Source organism: Chlorocebus sabaeus, chromosome 5 (assembly GCF_047675955.1).
Source record: "Chlorocebus sabaeus isolate Y175 chromosome 5, mChlSab1.0.hap1, whole genome shotgun sequence".
NCBI lineage: Eukaryota > Metazoa > Chordata > Mammalia > Primates > Cercopithecidae > Chlorocebus > Chlorocebus sabaeus.
Window position 1 is genome coordinate 80,682,292 of NC_132908.1, and position 21,349 is coordinate 80,703,640.

At 46.7% G+C, this 21,349-nt stretch overlaps 1 protein-coding gene across 2 annotated transcripts in view; it reads right to left on the bottom strand.

The window, feature by feature from the left end:
- Positions 1–1,677: 1,677 nt before the first annotated feature.
- Positions 1,678–21,349, bottom strand: part of MBTPS1 (membrane bound transcription factor peptidase, site 1) — a 63,593-nt gene continuing 43,921 nt past the window's right edge. For both annotated transcript variants that reach the window (XM_007994208.3, XM_073015604.1), the window contains 11 exons: positions 18,948–19,136; positions 18,225–18,397; positions 16,658–16,773; positions 15,979–16,135; positions 14,791–14,915; positions 13,988–14,065; positions 11,219–11,359; positions 8,604–8,735; positions 7,222–7,348; positions 3,956–4,086; positions 1,678–2,563 (listed from right to left, as the gene is read on the bottom strand). In XM_007994208.3, the coding sequence (XP_007992399.3) occupies positions 2,367–2,563; positions 3,956–4,086; positions 7,222–7,348; positions 8,604–8,735; positions 11,219–11,359; positions 13,988–14,065; positions 14,791–14,915; positions 15,979–16,135; positions 16,658–16,773; positions 18,225–18,397; positions 18,948–19,136 (1,566 nt within the window). In that variant the 3' untranslated portion in view covers positions 1,678–2,366. The remainder of the gene's footprint in view (positions 2,564–3,955; positions 4,087–7,221; positions 7,349–8,603; positions 8,736–11,218; positions 11,360–13,987; positions 14,066–14,790; positions 14,916–15,978; positions 16,136–16,657; positions 16,774–18,224; positions 18,398–18,947; positions 19,137–21,349) is intronic.

Here is a 21,349-nt window from a genome sequence, read left to right on the forward strand (position 1 = left end):
GAAAGGGTCCTCACCTCCTGGTTCGAGGCAAAACCTTTAACATAACCCTGTCCTTTATGGTCCTGAGCACCAGATGGTGAGCAGCCTGCACCTGTGGAGACCTGTGAGGCGAGAGGCTCCAGAGCCAACAGCATGGAAGACCCCTGTGTGGATAAGGAGAGTGGCTCAGAGCCACAGCCACGTACTAAGGACGGCAGGGCTCCTGAGTGCCAGATGCTTGCAGCCCTCAGACTGCTTGTGAGGTCCTACACCCTTCGGCCAGGAACGAATGCCTCACAGGACCTCAAAAACACATTCCGATTCTCGAAGCACCGAGAGCAGAGTCCAGTGACAGCCCCAAGGTGAGCACGTGACCTGCCAGGGACGAAAAGAATCACAATGGACAGACGGCCCGGCGGCTCCTTCCCTGCGTGGGCCAGGATGTTCTCTGCCCATGACCTCAGCAGCACCCTGCACGGCCTCTGCCCTCCTTCCCAGTCACCCCCGCCTTTGCTGTGTGGACTGGTGCTTGGTCAGTCAGCATACAACACCCTGTTCAAGTGGGGATCAAAGATGAACAGGCTGTCTGGGATCAGGCAATGCTTTCTCGGATATGACCCCTAATGCACAAGCAACCAAAGAAAAAGCAGAAAAAATGTACTTCAAGATGAAAACCTTTTCTATTTCAAAGGATGGCATCAAGAGAGTGAAAGGCCAAAGAACAAGAGACAGTATCTGCAAGTTACATCGCTGATAAGGGACTCGCCTAAGAACTCCTACAATTCAATAAAAAGACAACCCAATTAAAATATGGACAAAGGCTCTGAACAGACATTTCTCCAAGGAAGACAGACAAATGGGCAATAAACACATGAAAAGACACTCAACACCGTTAGTCTTGAGGGCAGCGCAAGTGAAAGCTGCAGTGAGAGCACCGCACACGCACGAGGACGGCCAGCATTTACAAGACGGGGAACTGCAGGTACTGGCGAGGATGTGGAGAAAGTGGAGCTCTCGCACACTGCTGGCAGGAATGCAAGATGGTGCAGCGGCTTTGGGAGCTCCTCAAAAACTTAAACACAAAGAAGGATTTCATACCCAGGTACACTCCCAACAGAAAAAAAAAAAAAAAAAAAAACTACGTTCGCACAAACCCCCATACACAAATACTCAGAGCGACGCTGTTCACAGTGGCCAAAAAGTGGGAGCACAGAAATGTCCACCAGCTGAGGAAGAGAGAAACACAACTGGTCTAGCCACCCCACAGGACGCTGCTCAGCCACACGGAGGAATGAGTCTGAATACCTGCTACAGCGCTGGTCAATGAACCCTGAAAACATGACACGGAGTGAAGAGAGTCAGATGCCAAGGACTCCATACTGTGCGATCCCATTGAAAGGACATGTCCAGAACCGGCCAATCCACAGACAGAGCAGCCTGGCTGCCGGCGACCTGGGGGCAGGGGATGAACGGGGGTGACTTGCGGTGAGAGAGTTTTCTCTGGGGTGATGGAAATGTTCTGGAAACTGCACAGCCTTGTGAGTACACCAAAAACCACTGAGCTCTACACTACAAAGTGGAGAATGTTATGTGAATTATGTCTCAATAAAAACAAAATTAGCAGGTTGATTCAGAACCCATTCCAGACTGTCATCAAAGAGAAATGGGACAAGTGGAAAGAGTCCGTTACACAGTATCTTTAAGCTTCCGACGGGTAATACATATTTATTGAAAATTTTCTTCACCGACAATGGTGAAATCAAGACCTCAAATTACAAAACATGGTGGCAGGTGATACTTACAAAAATAAAGCGAAGGTCTATGTTTCACAGATTTGTGTACGTTTCCTTCAAATCTCAGTCTGTCCTATCATTAAAAAGATCATGGAATCTATGTTGTTCCTCATGATGGAATAGTAAAAAAACCGCATTCCACTGACAAAAAAAATAGTTTTGCTTCCAAATAGCACAAGCCTTTAAAGTGACTTTTCCCAACAATAAATATAGAAAATAGCCTTTAACAAGCGTATTTTAGCTTGGTCAGGGTTGTATCATTTGTTTGGAAAGTACATCCTTCCCCTCCAGCCAGAAGACCGCAGACAGCCTTTCCAGGTTCTCCCGAGTCTTTGGTGCGCACAGCTGCCCGGCGGGAAGTCTCACTGGCGGCAGAGCCTCTGAGTCCCTCCTGACGGAACGGGACCCACAGGATTCTTCTCGATGTACCAGGAGCCTCTGCCCATCACAGGAGGGCAGGCCCATGTAGAACAGACTCTAACAAACCTGCAGCTGGAAACCAGATCCCTTTTAAACCGCCACCACAGCTCAGCTCACCCACCAGCGCCGTCCGTGAAGGCTCTCTCTGGCCCTCACGGTCAGCCAGGCTGCCGGTCACACCGAAGGGGTCTTTGGCGGGTGCACCTGCTGCATGAGCTGCGGGCGCTTCACCCTGGGCTTCCTCCGCTTCGGCCTGCTCTTGGCCTTGTTGATTTGTACCACAAAGAAGGCCAGGACCACCATGGCTCCCAGGAAGGCGAAGACAGGAATGGTCTGGCCCACCTCCTGGTTGTAACGGCCAGGCATGATCCCTGCAAGAGGACAGACGGTGAACAGGCAGGAACGCCACAGAGCTACCGTGACAGCCTTTTTCCACGACAGCTGGATTCATCAGAAACTAAATGCGAGCTAATTTCACTAGCTGGGCTTGCAGGGCATACATCATTTTTAAGCCTTAGCTAAAGTAACCCAGGCCATCAGTAAACAGTGGATGAGAGCAAAGAGCAGTCATGTTCCCAGTCCGTGAAGAAGCCACTTCCCACAGGGTAGAGGGTTCAGTGGGCTCTCTGCTGCTCCTCCTCCCTGGGCTCCCCACAGGTGGATGATCAGGCCCAGCTCTGCTTCCATCACAACCTACCGAAGGGAGGCCCAGAGGCGCTCTGTGTTTCCCTAAAAACAAGGGAAGATGGGCCCGTCTCTATCCAGGGGAGAAGAAGGGGCCTGTGGTTCCAGCCGAGTGGGAGGAGAAGAAAGGAGGCGTGGCGGAAGAAGCACCTCTGGCAATGCCCTGCCTTTGGGGAAAGCCCTCCATGGAGGAGACGTGTGGCTGAAAACCAGGAGAGGCCATCAGAAGACCCCTGATTCAGAATGTCAATACGATTGGGCAATGCCAAGGGCTCTGGAATTTACCCTCAGTGCACCCCGTGACCTACGCGCAAGGCCCTCAGGACCCTGGTACCACCACCACCACGCAGTGTCCAGGCCTGGACTGCACGGACAAGGGTGCCCCTTCCTGATCCTATTTCTGGACAATTCCTGGAACCCAGAGAAACTCCCCTTGGTAGCTGTAAACTCTTTGGAAGAGTACAGTGGACTCTAGAGCAAAATACCTGCCCAGGTTCTGCTGGAAAGGCCTGGTACCAACTGCCTTGCGTAGTGGAGAAGAACCTGCCCCAGGCAGTCTATCGAGTCGCCCTCAGAGTCTATCGGATCCCCGCAGAGACAGACAGGATGAGACCACCCCAGCTCAGTCAAGTCCCTCCCAGGGGGAGCTGGGCAGAGAACTGGAAGGGCCTTCTGGGCTGAGAGCTGGGAGCCAGGGCGGCTGCTGCCACTGGCTGGGACCCAAACCAGCAGACAGGCGTCCTGTGAGGGACATAACAGGTGGCTGGCAGAACTTTTCATAAAGAGCGTGCAAGTTACTTTGAACATCTTTAAGTAGATCACCCGGTGGTTGTAAAAGAAATTCCAATGTGAAAATCTAGGTAGCATTTTCTAAGGGAAACAACAATCTCTTCATCTCTCAGGTCTGCCCTTGGTCGTGCTGGTTTGTGCCACAAAAGAAGCCAAGAGCCAAGGCCACCACAGCTCCCAGGAAGGCAGAGACAGGAAGAGTCTGGCCCGCCTCCTGGGGGAGGGAGGGAGACTCCCTTGAACAAAATACAGGATGACTGAGCACAATAACAAAGCACCCGAGAACTCACCTCCAGGAATGTCCCAGGCGCCGCTCTCTCCAGGGGACAAGGGCCTCACTTGAGGGCGATTTGATCGAAAGTTGGGTAACACCACCTTGTCCAGGTCGATGGAGAGTAGCTTCTGATGTTTCCAAAGGTTACTTCAGAAAATAGATTAAAACAAAATAAAAATAAACCATTGTACTAGTCTAGGAAGCTCAACTAAAACCCAAGAAAGAGAAAGTGATCTACAGCGAGATGTGAAATGCTATTTGCATCCACGTCTACCTAAATGCCACTGAACAGCAACTGTGGTGGCCGTTTCCAGGTCCTGAGAAAGATCAAAATCAAGTCCCTGTTCATGAGATTCTACTGAGTTTATAATATGACCAGCATGAGCCTGTTTTTACAGAAAGCTGGCAACATGACCAAGCAACTCAGGAGGACACTCATGGTGAGGCCCTGGAAGGAGCCTGTGGGCGGGAGAAGCTGAAGCCTGCCGGGTGGACGTGAGCCTGGGGCCATCGAGGTCCTCTCCCTAAGGCCTGGAGCAGTCAGAGGCGATGGTGACTCCACAACCACTGCATATAAGGAAGCGGGCAAACCGGTGCCAGGAACCAGACAGCATCTTTGTCTCTGAAGAAACCGCTGTCTGGAGGGAGAACAGGAAACATACAAGGAAGCACCGTGGGGAGAGTCTGAGCAGCGAAACGCAGGGTCCCCATCTGCCGCGCCCGCAGTGGGGGGATGATCAAGTGAATGAGTGCGCTTTCTGCACCCTGGTGCACAGTATCATTATTAACTTTGGGATCTGAAAAACTTGTTTAGGTCAATACAACTTAGACCCAAAGAACGCAGAGAGGTTGATACGTTGGCAACAGCGGCACAGAGCCTGGGAGGACACCGGAGCTAGAGCAAAGAGCGCGATGGGAAAAACACTACTCTGGCTTCAGTGAGGGGAGAATACAGTAAGTTTGTCAATGAAAAATTCTCTGTTTTTCTGTGGTTGACTCATTTAGAAACTGTCGGCCTGTCTCTCTCACTCTGGGCAAGTGAAAGCAAAGATGTCCAGTCCTATCAGCACCTAGGCTGAAAGTCAACGCCAACCTGGCGGGCAAGGGCTGTCTGAGCAGAGGCTTCTTAGGCAGGAAAGAGGGAGACTCCCACTCGATACTCCCAGCTCGGCAACTGCCTGAATACCAATGAGCACTCATTATAACCCTCCTATTTTATAGGATTCAATGTTACACTTCAGGTTTAATCGGTCTGAAAAGTAAACTGACAGTATTCAGTTACGGAATCAATGACATTTGGGCTTTATGACTTTGTAGCTGAATACATATGGGCTCTATTTCCATTCTAACAGTGATATCCTGTTCCAGAATCTAATTCTTTGGTGATGGCACTTTCTAGTGGAGTAGTCATGGTAACAGGCCACACCCATTGCCACGTGGCTGCTTCACAGCATACTGATGGAAGGACTGTGGAGCCACCGGAGCAGGGGTTCCTCTCAGGGAGGACGCTGACACTTCCACAGCTGCCCTAGGTACGGGCACCTGATGCCCAACAAAGAAACGCAAAGCGCCTCTCCACTCCACAGACGGAAACCTGCCCCCGGCACTGGGCTGACAGGCATCTGGAGCTGTCTCCTGGTCTCAGACCTCTTTTAGAGACTCAGAATATGCGTCGATCTAGGTCTCTGGGGACTGAAAATAATTTTCAACAAGATGTGAAAAGCAAGATAAATGTAAAACCGAGCCACGTACTGAGAAGGAGGAATTACTGAGTGATTGTAAAAATCAAATTCCAGGAGCTGTCCATTGTCAACATGCTGGATGGGCCAGTCCAGAATGTGATGGATTATTTGATGTGAACAGGTAGATAGCCAAGGATAGAAAGGACATTGTTATCTGCTTCAAGTCCTGAACAACACTGTGGAGAATAATTGGGTTTCTGGAACTTTAGCTAACACTGTTCACTGAGTATGAACTGCTGACCATGGCTGGAATATAAACTCTGGTTTGAATGCTAGGCTAATAGAAGGTTATAAATAAATAGGATGCAAAAATGGAAACTTATCAGAAATTTTTAAATGATGAGATGTGAACTGGAATGGAAAAGTACCCAGTAATTAAGGTTCAGAAAGAAAGCTGTTGATGAAACAATGTGATGATTCTACCATTTTCCTGTGTTCTATTAAGCATATTCGAAATGAAGACATATGGTCAGTGCGTGGTGTGTTTAGCACTTTTGGTTTATGATGAGCAGTAAAGGCGGAAGGCGGCCTCACCACCTTCCCATGGGCATTCTCCTCTTCACCTTACAGGATGGAGGGTGGCCTGTGTCCCCGGCCCCATACCATCACTGGAGGAAAAGGGCGCCTGTCTGGAGGGGAGCCTCCTGCCTGAGGGGCTTGGGGAGAGGGGCCGGGTAGCAGGTGGCCAGGGAGGCTCGGAGGGCAAGACTCCCGCTTGATGGGGTGGGAGATGTGCCTGCCAGGCCAGGGGCACAGCTCTGACAGCTGTCCCTGGCTTCATCCCCTTGCTCAGGAGAAGCTCCCCCTTTCTTCTGATACTGTCCTGCTCAGGCCAGGGACATCACAGAAAATGTGAGAGGGTGGGATCTGAGAAAACGGGGACCAGTCACGCCGAGCTGGCTCGCCTTAGCCGTAGGGGGAAACAGCAGAGCCACCTCAAACACGGGGTACGAAAAGGAAACAATGCAAATGAAGAAGCCGAGTTAGTGAGCTGGAGAAGGGATCCGGGCGGCACTGCACACAGGAGTGCAGTGACAGCAGTAGAGGTTACAGCCTGTCGTCGGAGGCGGGTGCTTTCACCCCCAGTCACAGTCAGCACAGGACATAATGACACAGAAGCATGCTCTTCTTGGAAAGGCTGCAACCGCGGCCCCCGGGGATGACAGAAGAAGGGAACTCTCTGTATCTTATCATCAATGTCTCAAACGGAACACACTGCAGCCGGCAGCTCTCAACTCCCCAGCCACAGGACTCAGAGCTCCAGCTCACATGAAATCACTGTTGGATCACAGCTTTTTTAAAAAGAATTAACCAAACGTAACAAAATGCTAATTATCCAAAGCACTTTTTATGCAGGATACCACCAAAGAGCCTATTTCTACAGGCCAATACGGGGTTCACTAAATAACTACCACGAATGACAAACTTGAAGATCTGACAATTCAATAGTGACGTCAGTAAAATTCCATTCTCTCCTATAAGAAAAGCAATGACTCACAAGCCCCACGGAAAGAGTGGAAGGGCACAGGCGGACACTAACCTGGGCGCCGTCTCGTTTAAAGGCTGTGGCTTGGCCCAAGACAAATGTGGACAGGCTGGCAGAGGCCGAGGTTTTGGGTCTCCCAAATGGGCCTCCAGAACCTTGGAGTACCGATGAAGATGGTTTCCTGTGGTTAGCAGCAACATCAACAAAAAAGAAAATCATCTCTATTATTAAAATGCAAAGGAAAAAAGAGGACTTTATCATGAGTTTGTCTGCTTTCCCACAACAGAGCACAAAGTCCCTGTGCTCTGTTACACTGTCCTCCATGTGCTGCAGGAGCCACGCCTGATTGGTTCCTCCCGGACAATGTGTGTTTCCATTGCTGAAGGTGGGTGAGAAAATCAGAACTGTTTCCTTGAAGATGGGCAGATGTGTGCACAGCACTGGCTGGTCAACCTTTGCTGACTACCACTGACACACACAAAGCTACACTTGCAGAAGCTAAGCTACAGACCAGTTTCACGGAAAAAATCCTTCTCTTCTAAAATATTTAATTCGCTGGCCAAATAAAAAAACACTCAGCATTTTCAAAATTCTATTTCTTCGATCTGCAACATTGAACACTGTAGCTGCCAACCACATGTAGCTATTGAGCAACTGAAATAAGGTATCACGTGTTTAAATTCTAATATTCTTGTTGTCCTCAGCTCAAGTATATTATTAAAATAGTTTCATCTGTGTTTCTTTCTACTTTTTAAACGCAGCTCCTGGAAAATATTAAATGACGCCTGTGGCTCACATGACCCTTCTATGGGCAGTGCTGTAAGGACCAGCACACCAGGGACTTACAGGCACTGATACCCACCCCGCTAAGTGCCAAGCAGCTGGGGGCCCCACGGCACCGGCACAGGCCCCAGAGGCGGGTTGAGGCTCCACCACCACATACCGCCCGGTGGATCTCAGGCAGTTATCTAATTTCTCTCAACTCTCGTTTCCTTATCTGGAAACTGGGAATGATAGTATCTATTTTCACAGGATTACTGAGAGGGGACAGTGAGGTAATCCATGGGAGCATCCCAGCCTGCGGCCTGGGACCTGGCAAGTGCTCTAGATGTCGGTGATTCTTCCTGAAGCCCTGTAGGAGCCAGTGTCCTCACCTGTGAAAGGAGGTAAACACACTTGGAGGGGCATGAGGGGCGTGGTGCATGCAGAAAAGCAGCTGCACACTGGGCCCTCGATCATGTCCCACTGGGGACTAAGGATGGCCTCTCGGCAGGTTAGAGCTGCTGTGTGCTGGTCTACCTGCAGCCATTATGAAAACCGCTCAGCTGTGCACACAAACTGGCCCCACTTGCTGGCAGGCACAGCCACTGGCTGAAGGAGCATCATGTTCAGCTGGATCCGATTCCCTCCCCAAGGCATCCTGACCATCCACTCACCTTCCATCCTCTCTGGAGTGACTGAGCCTGCTCCACTGGGAGGGCGCTGGCGGTTCCCAGAGTGACTGAGGCTGGGAGGTGTCACCCCATACGATGTGTACTGGAGGAGGGCATCCAGAAGCCAAAAGCAGTCTGCGAAGTCAACAAGCCTGTTTAGGAATTCTTTTTTTTTTTTTTTTCAGACAGAGTCACACTCCTGTCACCCGCTGCAGTGGCGCATTCATAGCTCACTGCAGCCTTGAGCTCCTGGGCTCAAGTGATCCTCCTGCCTCAGCCTCCTGAGTAGCTGAGACTGCAAGCACATGACCCCATGCCTGGCTAATTTTTTATTTTTTGCAGAAATGGGTCTGGCTGGTCTCAAACTCCTGGGCTCAAGTGATCTTCCTGCCTCAGTCTCCCAAAGTGCTGGGATTATAGGTGAGAGCCACCACACATGGCCTGGAATTTAGCTTTTAAAAAGAAATCTCTAAAGGAATTTTTTTTTAAAGTTAGTCCCCAAAAGAGGGGGAAATGGGAGTTCAGAAGTCACGAGTTTAGGCCAAAGTAAATCCAATACGTTCCAGATTCCCCTATTCTCGTAAGACATGCATTCTCAGTGGCCCAGCCCAGCCAGATTGGCACACACAGGCCTGACCTGACCAGGGCTCCACTCCCCAGTGCCTCGTGGCTCCAAGTGGTCAGCACCACTGTCCACCAGGCTGCACCAACTGCCTGAGTGCCACACTCAGCTTCTCATGGATGGAGGCAGAACGGAGTTCATTCAGAGACAGTGAGACCATGTGACACCCACTGAGAAAAGAAGGGCCTGAGAGCGGGGGCTCAGGGGCAACAGGGAGAGGAGAACGGGGAGCCATGGCTCCTGCTGCGTCCCAGAGGCTGTCCTGGGGAGAAGGAACTGTACTGACACCCCAGGGCGTGGAGGCATGGCCCAACACCCATGGAGCATCTGTTCACTTGAGCTGGGCTTCGAGTCGGCAGGGCCCTGACCACTGGAAGTGCGACAACAGAGACAGGGCAGTTTGTTTTCAGGGACACCTCAGAGTTGAGGCACTGGGCTAGCAACAGCTTCTGTTCACAAAGGATCCTTTCTGAGCGTGAAAGCGCCACCCGGTATTGAAACCTGGAGCTTCTGTTTCCATCTTGTTTCTCCTGTGTCTGCCCCTTCAAGTCCCACTAACATTAACCTGGACTAGACAAGATCCATGCAAGAAAAATGCCATTAAGTCCTCTTCTCTCATTAAAGGGCACTTCCGGTCAAGTGTTTAACGCCCCTGAAAGATTAAAAAAGCTGCCATTTTAAATTTAAGGCCTAGGACCATCTTCGCAGGCATTTAAAATTTAATATAGATTCTTACCAGGAGATCTCAGGTCTTAAAATCTCTGTGGAAATAAAACATTAATTTCCTTTAACTGTGACTTTAACCTTCACTTTTTATTTTTATTTTATTTTATTTAAACAGTGTCTTTCTCTGTCACCCAGGCTGGAGTGCAGTGGTGCGATCTTGGCTCACTGCAACCTCTGCCTCCCGGGTTCAAGCGACTCTCCCGCCTCAGCCTACTGAGTAGCTGGGATTACAGGCACAGGCCACCACGCCTGGCTAATTTTTGTATTTTTAGTAGAGACGGGGTTTCACCATGTTGGCCAGGCTGGTCACGAACTCCTGACCTCATGATCCACTTACCTCGGCCTCCCAAAGTGCTGGGATCATGGCCGTGAGCCACCGCACCCACCCCATTTTTGAGTTTTAAAAAGACCCATCCCAGTCTAGGGATTTACATAAATGTCAGGAATGTAGTCAACTTCAGCCTGAAACGGAGGGGCACACACACCTCTCAGTGCATGCTCTCAGGGCCTCGTTCCTGTAACTCACCACCCACTCTCTGCCCCAAGTTCCCCAGTGGTCACAGTGCGTTAGAAGGCTGCTCTTCAGTCCTGGTGTTGTCCTCATCTTACCAAACTGCTTACTATGGAGCACTTTTACCATTCTTTTTCCCCTTTACAAAATGAGAAAAATAGTCTGTGCCCAACCTCAAGTCCCCTGATCTAAAGGATGCATCGAGAGACTGAAAAAGAGCGGAGGGAAGAGGACTGGTGTGCCCATTTGCCTTCCCTTCACGCCTCAAGATAACAAAAGCTCTTCACTGATAAAAGCTCAGAGAAGCCCAAATTCCAGGTCTGGAAGGACAGCCAAGAACCAGCCCTCCAGGAAAAGAATGTGTCAGACCAGAGAAGGGCGCCCCCACGTGGCAGTGCCCACAAAGTACAGGCAGCACGGGGCAGGAAGCCTGGGAGGGGCAGGCCCCAAGGAAGTCAGGAAAGGGGCTCTCCACCAGAATGCGGGGGTCCCGCCTCCACTGGCCTCAGGAAGGTGAAGATGGAGAAGAGGCAATATGGCCCGAAAAAGTAGTTTTGTTTTGCTTATTAAATGTGTGCAGACTCAGACACCTATCAAAATATTCCAAGCAATCAAAGCAACTGCAACGTCCCCAGCTGAGCCTGGCTCAAGTGAACAGATGTCGGCTGATCTGCCAGCATCTCACGGCGCCTTTCCAGAGACAAAGGGAAGAAAGGATCTGAGTGCTGAAGTCACTAAGCCCATCTGCGGTTTTCATACCCTTCTGTCGGTGACTGTCATCCAAGCAATTGGAGTCCCCATACAGTACAATGCGGCCTCCACCCTCAGCTGGAATCTGATAAAGTCCCAAAATGGGGACGTTTTCAACAACTGCTGTTTCCTGCTTTAAAACCTCCAATCCTGAAACAACACAACAAAAACAACAGACATGAGAGTTTCCACTGAGCAGTGTTATTGCCTGAGATTTCATCCACGTGACAAATAAACCACATTTACAAAATCCAATATTCAATTAAGACATTGCAAATTTTTAGAATAGAAAAGCCTTAAGAATAAGCCTTTTAGAATAGAAATGTCTTAAGTGCCATTAATTTGTTTTAGCAAAATTCACTTTGTATTTCCATATCTATCCACTTTCATTTTTACTTGCCATGGCGGTACATAATATTCACAATTGTAAAGGTGCTGCCTCTCTCTATCTTAAAAAAAAATACCTAAATTTTGTTTCCTCTTATTATCCTGAAAGGCCTATGTTTTCAGACAGTTATACAAAGGGCAGCCAGCAGCTCTTGCTAAACAGGTTTCTCTATGAATACAGTAATATATACTAATACCCAGGTTTCATGTTTTATTATGAAAAGCTAGGACAAATGTAACTAATTTTTTAAAGTATTTCCACATATTTTTAATTTAAAGACATCGGTTACATTAATTTCACAAAGACACATGTTCCAACAGCACAGCCTCCTATCTTTGCCCAGATGACATAATTTAACATTTGTAATGAATCAAGAAGTCAAAAATGTATCAATGCCACAGGCAGCATCATCAGTGGCACCACCAGATAATCTAGGAGTCTCTGCCCCTAATTCAATTGCTTTCCTCAGCACTAGAACATGATGTACGTCTTCATCAGAATCTAGTATTGTCCGTGTTGATAACCTTTGAAATGTCTGTAGCTCTATAAACGTGACATTCCCTGCTCTCTGTGTGGGAATCCTACTAGGAGCTGAGTAGAAGAAAAAATACGCTTTTCTTTGGAAGAGGGAAGAAGTCAGGAGAAACTGGAACACATTCACCGCCATTTGCCTTATGGTATTTGATGGGAGTTTTATTTCTGCCATCAGGGTCTTTTCTGATGAGGCATAACCCAAATTCCTATTTTCAAATTCTTATTTTGTACCCAAAAGATTATTCAATTTAAAGTCTTTAGGGGAATAAAATGCCCTTTAAAAAAATTTCATTTTCACACTGTAGTAGAACACCAAAAGAAAGCATGTATCCTTAAATCTACTTCTGATTCTCCCCACCCACCAACCAAAAACAAGGATCTTCCAGAGGGTACAAGCCAATGAGACCACCGCTTTGAACCCTTGCTTATAGCTAGGACCTGAAGTGACACTGTCTACGAGAAATACTTTTAGAAAGAATCACTAACCTGTGGCCAAGTGACTGTGAAAACAATCATTGTGTGCCTGAAGTTGAAATATAACCCTCTGAAACACAGATCTAGTTACTGATCAACCTTGCTTTTGATAAAAGGAAAAAATCCCTTCCAGGTAATGTAAAAATAAATGCTATATTCCAGTTGCAAGTAGATAAAGTGAGAAATCCTCTCTTTTCATTGTTTTCAACTAATAAAACTATTCTTAACCTCCACTTACAGAAAATGGCAACCTTTACAATGGAGGGGGCCTCTCATTCTGAAATACACAGTATCAACTTGCATGACAAAAATGAATCTTGTACATTTTCACAAGCGTATTGTTTGGGGCACGTTAACAGTCTCAAAGCTCCAGCACCCACGTGTAAGAGCAGACACACGTGGTTCAAAATGACAGCTATGGGCTGATAGCTCACAGGAAGGCTGTACTGTGGCTTCTGCTCACCTGCCCATACCCTCCTGCACCTGGCTTTCCAGAAGGCAGAGGCAGCTACTCCCACTGCTCTCCAGCTCACCAGGTGGGCACGGTGCACTAAGCACAGGGTGTATCACGAATACCAGTTCTAGGAGAGCTTCCTGGGTGATGCCTGTACACAGCTGAAGCTACACTGCATGCAAACACCGCTCTTCAGAGGATTCTGACAGGCTGCTGTATAATGAATGTTTCTTATCTTTAGATAGTTCAGAACTCCAAAACATGCTCAAAATTTTTCTAAAATCTTGGTAATCTGGCAATCACAGAAGCAGAACAATTCATAAAGGATAACAAAAAAATTCATCAAGTAACCTTGAAGGTGGTTTTTTTTTTTTTGGACACGGAGTCTTGCTTTGTTGCCCAGGCTGGAGTGCAATGGCATGATCTTGGCTCACTGCAACCTCTGCCTCCTGGATTCAAGTGATTCTCCTGTCTCAGCCTCCTGAGTAGCTGGGACTACAGGTGCATGCCACCACACCCGGCTAAATTTTTGTATTTTTAGTAGAGACGGGGTTTCACTGTGTGAACCAGGATGGTCTCGATCTCCTGACCTCGTGATCCGCCCACCTCAGCCTCCCAAAGTGGTGAGTACCATTCAAGTAATAGTGCAATAAATTTTAAAAGAAACCAAAACATCAAATGGACATGGGAGTTCTTATGGGGTGATAAAATTTTCTGGAAGTAGACAGTGGTGATGCTTCCGCAATTTTGTAAACACATTAAAAACCACCAAATTGTACACTTTAAAAGGGCAACTGTTACGGCATGTAAATGATATGCAGTAAAACTTTTATTAAAGAGAGACAGAGATGAGAGACAGAGAGAGAAGTGGGAGGAAAAGGGAGAGAGAGAAAGAAGAGGCAAAAGGCCCATGAATGGCACCCTTTACCTTGGTCCTTGAAAGTCTGTGTTATCACGACGCCATCTTCTGGAAACTTCGCGATGCTGCACCCCGACGCATAATACACTAGGAAAGAGTGTTCAAAGTCAAGGGAACGCAGGAACGCCGAACGCTTTAATAAACAATAGCTACTCGTTTACCCAAAATACATCCTTCAGACGCTATGTATTTTTTTTAATTGTTTTTAATCTTGAGGGAGGAGCTGCTATTGCCTTGTCACACATAAAGTACAAGTAATCACCTCAAAATTCAAGTGAAAAACACTACTAACATCAGGTTTCTGAATATATTTTATAATTCAAGGAAAAATATTAATATTAGGTTTCTGAATAAATGTTAAAATTCAGAGCAGTCAAAGGCTCAAAACAAGCTGCCCAGACCTGCAGAATGGGTACTAAGAATGCTCAAGATGTTCTTCTCAAAACCAGCTACCAAAACCTTATCTGTGGGGAAACTTCCTACACGAGAAACACAAAGTTACTTCATGAATAGAACTTTGTAAATAATTAGGAAGCTAGGAGGTAGTTCCTATTTAGGACTATTACATAAAGACTCTAATGGGTAGCACTAAAATTAGGAATGGCTACACAAAATAGTTTCATTAAAAAAAAAAATCTGGGTAAAACTAGAGTCTCACAGATGTACTTCTGAAAATACTGATGAGTTCTTTCCACAGACTCCACTAACTGAGGGATCATCATTTTCTTTCTCAAGAAACCTAGACTTCAGAGGTGTACAGCTTCTGCTCTCACACCTAAGACCACGCCCTCGGGCAACACACAGAGCCTTACTGTCATGGTTGGCCAGCGTGAACTCTCCTTCATACAGGCCATCGCTGAACCCCATGTTCCACACAGACAGCAGCTCATTCAGAGCTGGGATGTTAGCTCCTCCAGTATCCGGCATCCACCACTGCCTGGGAAAGCGGTAACAGACACACAGGGAACAGGAAATGAAGACACTCCATATACAGTTATTTAGTCTCTATGACAAAACTCAATTTCTCCTGCCATAATCCAGTCCTTCCACACAGGTTTCAAAGGAAACCAACTGTCTGGGTTTGGGTAAAATTGCAAATGTAAATGCTTCGGCTGATGTGCAGAATTAATTAAAGCAAAATTTATTTTATGAAATGAAAATCAGTACTTCACTGAAACACACCAGAGATAACTGCTTAGCCTAGACCCAGCAAAGCTCAGTGAAGGAAAAGGAGATGAGAAAGAAGCATAGAAAAGTTCAGTCCCAGATTCTAAAGAAACCAATTCAAAACATAAAGGTGATTATGTTTATAATACATTGGGAATCCTTGATCCCAATTAACGGGAGGACATTTTCCCCTTGAGTAAATTAATTACTATAAATATAAGTAAATTAGTTATTGTAAATATACAATAATTATTTAAATATAAAATAATTTACTCAAAATATTCTTTAAGTAACAGTTCCTTTGGTGCATTTAAATTTATATATACTCAGTAATACAGTGAGAGTGGAGAAGAATTAAACAGAAATTTAAAGCAGAAGTATCTCGTATCTAAGATCAACAAGCAAAGACAACCCTCTATATTATTAATAGTACTCACAGTCAATAAATGTCTTACTTTATGAGCAACTTTCAGGAACATCTCTACTGTATAAAGGACTATTTTCTTTTTTGTGTGTTTTATTTTTCCTCTTTGAGATAGGGTCTCTCTGACACCCAGGCTGGAGTGCAGTGGCTTGATCTCAGCTCACTGCAGCCTTGGCCTCCCAGGTTCAAGCGATCTGCCCAATTCAGCCTTCCAAAGTGCTGGGATTACAGGCAAGAGCCACCGCACTCAGCTGAAAGGGTTTTTTTCTATTCAAGCTCTCTGAATATGTCTGTACTAACTGGAAAGACCACCAACAGGTCAAATCATCACGTTAAGTATTTGCTGGGTAGAATTTAATTCACCCAAAGTCACATTTCTTATACAAACACCAATGCATATCATCAGTACCTTGTGTTTTCATCATAAAACTTCACTTTTCTCATAACAGAAGTGTTGTACCAGTCACTGAAGATGACTAGCGAGAGGCCATTGTCCACGTCCCTCCGGAGCTTGGCGATCTCTTCAGGAAAGTACTCCTCCTCACTGTCCACCATCAGCAAAGTGCCTGGTGAACAAAGAACCAAGGCTGGGAACTGTCACCTCTGAATGACAGGACCCCACCGCTGCAGAAACACAGTGTGTCACCGGGTCCATGTCTCAGGTTACTGACACCTAACAGTCTGGTTTGTGCCACCCTGTACCACTTTAAAAGGGGCTATAAAAAGTAGAGGACCAGGGTCCAGCAATACACAGGGACTAACTGTGATCTGATTTCATTTGTGGTGCTCAGGATAACGATTTTTCACTCACTTGAAAAGGAGCAAAATATATGGCAGAGCTGCTTTTAACTTAAAAGAAAAAAGTACGAATGCCTCTGTCTCCAATCAGTCTGTCCTGTATTTCAGCTGAACATCACACCCACCAACACCTGTTTCAGAGCCTCACCCCAGGCTCACCCAGCTGTGGAACCCACGGTGCATACTCCCTTCGTAGCTATCACTGAAAACTGGGATTCACTCCTCAAACATTTAACAAACATCCAAAGTGGGTGGAAAGACCATCTGGCTAGCACAGCATCTCCACTTACCATACTGACTGGCATCAAAACATGTGAAGGGGGCCCCGAGGACCTCCACAAAGTAGCCCATGCTTCTCAGATGCTGGTACATATCCCTGAAATTGGTGTGGATGTGATCACCATTCCTGAAAAACAATAGGCCACAGCATTAAAATGATCAATCTTTACTGGCAATAAAGGCATATCCGGCCACAGGGCCGCCTCTGCAGGAGCACCATGCCGTGGCCCACAGAGAAGGCCTGGATGGCTGGCCCACTGGCACAGGCTTTAGCTCAGGAGACCTGTGTGCTCTGGCCTGGACACATGGAAACGGCTGATAAGAAGAAACTATGTGCCTGGCAGGTGCATGAAAGAGACAAAATGACAGAAGAAATGGCCAAAGACATGTTTAAAGTGTACTAGACCATCGCTGTAGCGGTGGCATTCATGTGAATTGCTTGCAACCATCTGCGTCTGACAGAAGAGCTGAGCAAACGGCCGCAGGAAAGCAGGGACGCTGGAACAAGCCACGCAGGGTCACGGTGCTAAGACAGTGGCAGAGCTAACTGATATCACTGCCACTGGTCAACTTTCCATCCCCATCCCTCCCAAATGTGCTCACTTTCCTATGGGACACTGTATACACCCTCTAGGGGTCACCCCATTCTCACTTCCCAGCCCCCCAGCACCTACTCCTCAGCAGCACGGACTCCAGGTGCTCTTCTGCAGGCCCACAGGATCGCCTTGGTCTAAGAACTTCCCACCACTTCCTGTGTACCCGTCTCTGGTCTGAGCCCCTCCAATCTGGCTGCCAGAGACATCTTATTTGAAAAGGCAAGTCTGACTCTGTAACTATCCTGGTCACATCTTCAGTGCTTCCCCTTCCCCTACTTTCAGCATGGAGTTCAAACTTAGTCCAAACATGAAAGCAGAAATGAGCTTGGCTAATGGGCGAAGAGAAAGTCAGCCCAGCTGCCCTGCAGGGAACAGGCACAGGGAGAGGAGGTATAGGGACTGTGGGGGAAGCAGTGTCAGATTCTGAAGCGCTGCAGGGGTCACACCAGGGGGCTTGGCTAGGTGAGGAAGTCAGAATAGGCAGTCACTGGAGAGCTTGAGGCAAACTGTGTTAGCATCTATGTTTTAAAAAGACTACCAAGGTTGCTACAAGAGGAGTGGAATTTAGGGCAACAATAGCAACAGCAGTGGCATTCAGGAGCTACTGATGCCGTCCAGGCAAGAGATGACAATGGCCTGGACTAGGGTGGGAGAGGGGAGAAGGCCAGGATGGAATCATCCAGGATGTAGTCTGAGGGTAAGACTGACGGATTTGCTGACTGGCTCAATGGGAGAAGGAAGGAAAAGAGAATAGTTAAAGGGAACTTCAAGCTTTTACTGCACAATCACACTTGTGAAAGTTTCAAAAGAGAAGTCAGGCTGCCCTAAGAGCATGGCAAAGGCCCTGAACATCGCAGCGTCACCAGAGTCCAGGCTCCACGAGAAGCTGAGCAACATCTCCTTTCCAAGAGCTGAGGGGACAGTGGTGCCTCCTCCCACCACGGAGGCTGGGGAGCTGAAGTGCATCCTGTGGGGTGCTTACCAGTCTAAAGGGTCATTCTTCATCCTTAAATTATCCCTGGGGAAATAGCCAGGCGGATAGCGGAGGTTGTGGTACTGATCCCAGAGAACTCTCTTGCTTCGTGGGGGAGTGGGAATTATCTTCACTTTAATGGGGAGCTTTACTGTTGAAGTCTGTTCTGCACCATTTTTTGACTAAAAAAAAAAAAAAAGAAACTTGAAATGCCCTCACTGCCCAGAACGAAACTTTCAGCTTTAACAATATCATTTATATTTATCAATTTAACCTAAAAAATTTGAACACAAGAATTTCCAATAACAAATGTCTGATAAAAGATTCATGTATCACAACGAAGTCTATTCAAACACCTAAAGAGTTTAAGAGTTAAAATTTAAGGCATATTCTATTAATAAAAACTACTAGAGCCTCATAGAATTAACCCTACATTTCCTTTTAGAGAAGGTATATTTTTGGTGCGCTTCGTTGGAGCTTGAAATCTGGTACAAAACAGTCTTCTCTGCTGTTGTGTGGCCACAGAATGGCAAGCACTAGCACTCGCTGATTGAGCTAGTTCTTCAAACTCCAGCAGCTCCGGAGGCCCTGGAACCACCAATTGTGGCCATCGAGGCTAAGCCTATCTATCAACTGTACTTCCATTGGAGACCGCAGGCATTTGGCCTGTCCCTCCCTGAAAGGTGATGTCCAACAGCTAAGAAAACAAGCCACTTTCCCGCATGTCCTTGCCTCTGTCTCTGCTGGGGAAGCCACAGTGATCATGACATGGCCCTGAGCAATGCCTTCCCAGGAAGCCGCTTTCTTGGTCACAGAAATGGAGATGGCCAGGTAGCCCGACCAAGGCCATAAGACCGAGGAGTAGGAGAAGGCGACTTCAATGTTGTCTCCGTTCTGTGGCAAATAGGGCTGCCAGTCAGGCTGCAGGAAAAAGAAATGAGGCAAAGGCTGAAGTGAAAACCTCCAAGAGAAAACACGTGGAAACCAGAAAAACTCAATTCTTACCAGAACTGGTTCTGAGAAATATTTCTTTAAATAGGGGAAAATAAAATTTATACACAGATACTAAGTAACTACAACCAAAGTAACCTATGGACTGCTGGAACATACCACTAGAAAAGTCTAGAAACCGCTATTTCTGACAGCCTCCAATTTTATGGAGACTTTTTTTTCACTATAAAACAGAGGAACTTTTGTCGAAAGCTCTTTGATGAAGAACTTGACCTGGCTGAGAGAACTTACGCAGATGAAAACTCTCAGATTTAAGGTTATTTCCCAATTAGTTGTATGCTTAAAAAAATCCCATTAATTGAAAGCAGTAACATGACAGGGACACCAGCTGTCCGGAGTCACATTCTGAAGCTAGAAACAGGTGGCCAGAGGGAGGGCTGGCTCAGCGGCGAGATGACCACCCTTCTACTCTCCAGGTGGGAGAAAAGCAGAAAGGGAAGCACAGCAAAGGCCACCTGGAAGAGACGCCAATGAGAGCTTGCAACTAACCAGTATTTCAGATGAATCTAAATTACTCATTTCCCTCACGATCCACACAGCCAGAACTTACTTCCCAAGTAAGCCAGTGTGTTAAGAAAAAAGTATGAAAAAGAAAAATATCTGTAGGATACGGTGTCCCAAATAATGAGGAAGAAAAGGGATTTTTAAAGAATGCTCTTGGGGCCACTGGTTTGCAAGTGAAAAACTTTTGCTCATCTCTTGTAACACATACCAAATTAACACATATGAAAGAATTAAATATTTAACAATCATATACATAAAAATTAGAAAAAATTGAAATTTTATTCTATCTCTGGAAGGATGTTTCTCATCTGTAAAACAACAGAAATCATAAAACATAAAAATTCAACTACATGAAATGTAAAACTTTTACAGAAGCAAAAAAATCCCCACCACAATAAGTAATATTAAAGGGAAAAGAACATCACCTGGAGGAACATTTTGCTTAAAACACAGCAACGGTTAATTTCTCTACGACAGGACGATCTTGTTAGGCTGATAGAGATAATCCCAATTCCAGGAGAAAAATGGGTTAATGAAATGAACATGTAACTCATACAAGAGGAAACACAATTCGTAAACACACCAAAGATATCCACCCCACAAAGAACTGAAGTGCACATTACACAAGGCACCCATTACACAAGGCACCCTCTAAGTTGAAAGCTGAAAGATGTACCATCTAGAACAGCCACATGCCCAGCAACAGATGAACGGAGAAACACCACGTGGCCAACCCGCCCAGTGGAGCACTACTCCGCGTGGAAAGCAGCACGGCACTGATAGCGCCGTGGACACACCGTGAAAACCTGAAGCTGAGGGAAGGAAGCCGGGCACAAAAGAACAGATGCTCTAGGATTCCACTGATATGAGAAGTCCAGAACAGGCAAGCCCACAGAGACAGAAAGCAGGCTGGTTGCCAAGGGCTGGAGGAAGGAAGAAAGAGTGGCTGACAATGGGTATTAAGGTTTCTTTTAGGAAATGTTCCTGAAGGAGATGTTGGCACAACCTTGTGAATATACTAAAACCCACCGAACTCTATGACCTAAAAGGGTGAATTTCATGGTACGTGGATTTTATCTCAATTTTTAAAAACACTACTGGAATAAAAACACTTTAAAAGGCAAATCCCCCAGTGAAGGTCTGGTGGAGCCATCTTCTCCTGAACCCACTGGCAGCAGTCTAAGCTGACATAACTCTACTGGACAGAATTGGGTAGGATGTGCCAAGAGCCATCCTTGACTGTTCACACCCTCTGATTCAGGGGGCAAATCCAGGGAGTTTATGTTAAAGACATAATTCAAAAGAAAAGAAAACCATATATGCAAAAATATTCAGTGAAATGTTTATAGTTGAAAACTACTTAACAGTTCAAAGGAAAATAGTAAACAAATTATAATTTACTATTTCTACATAAACAACCATTAAGAAGTATACTGGTGCCACGCATAGTTGAATTTTTCTTTTATTTTCTTTTTTAGAGACGGAGTCTTGCTCTGTTACCAGGCTGGAGAGCAGTGGCATGATCTCGGCTCACTGCAAATTCCGCCTACTGGGTTCAAGCGATTCTCCTGCTTCAGTCTCCCGAGTAGCTGGGACTACAGGTGTGTGTTGCCACGCCC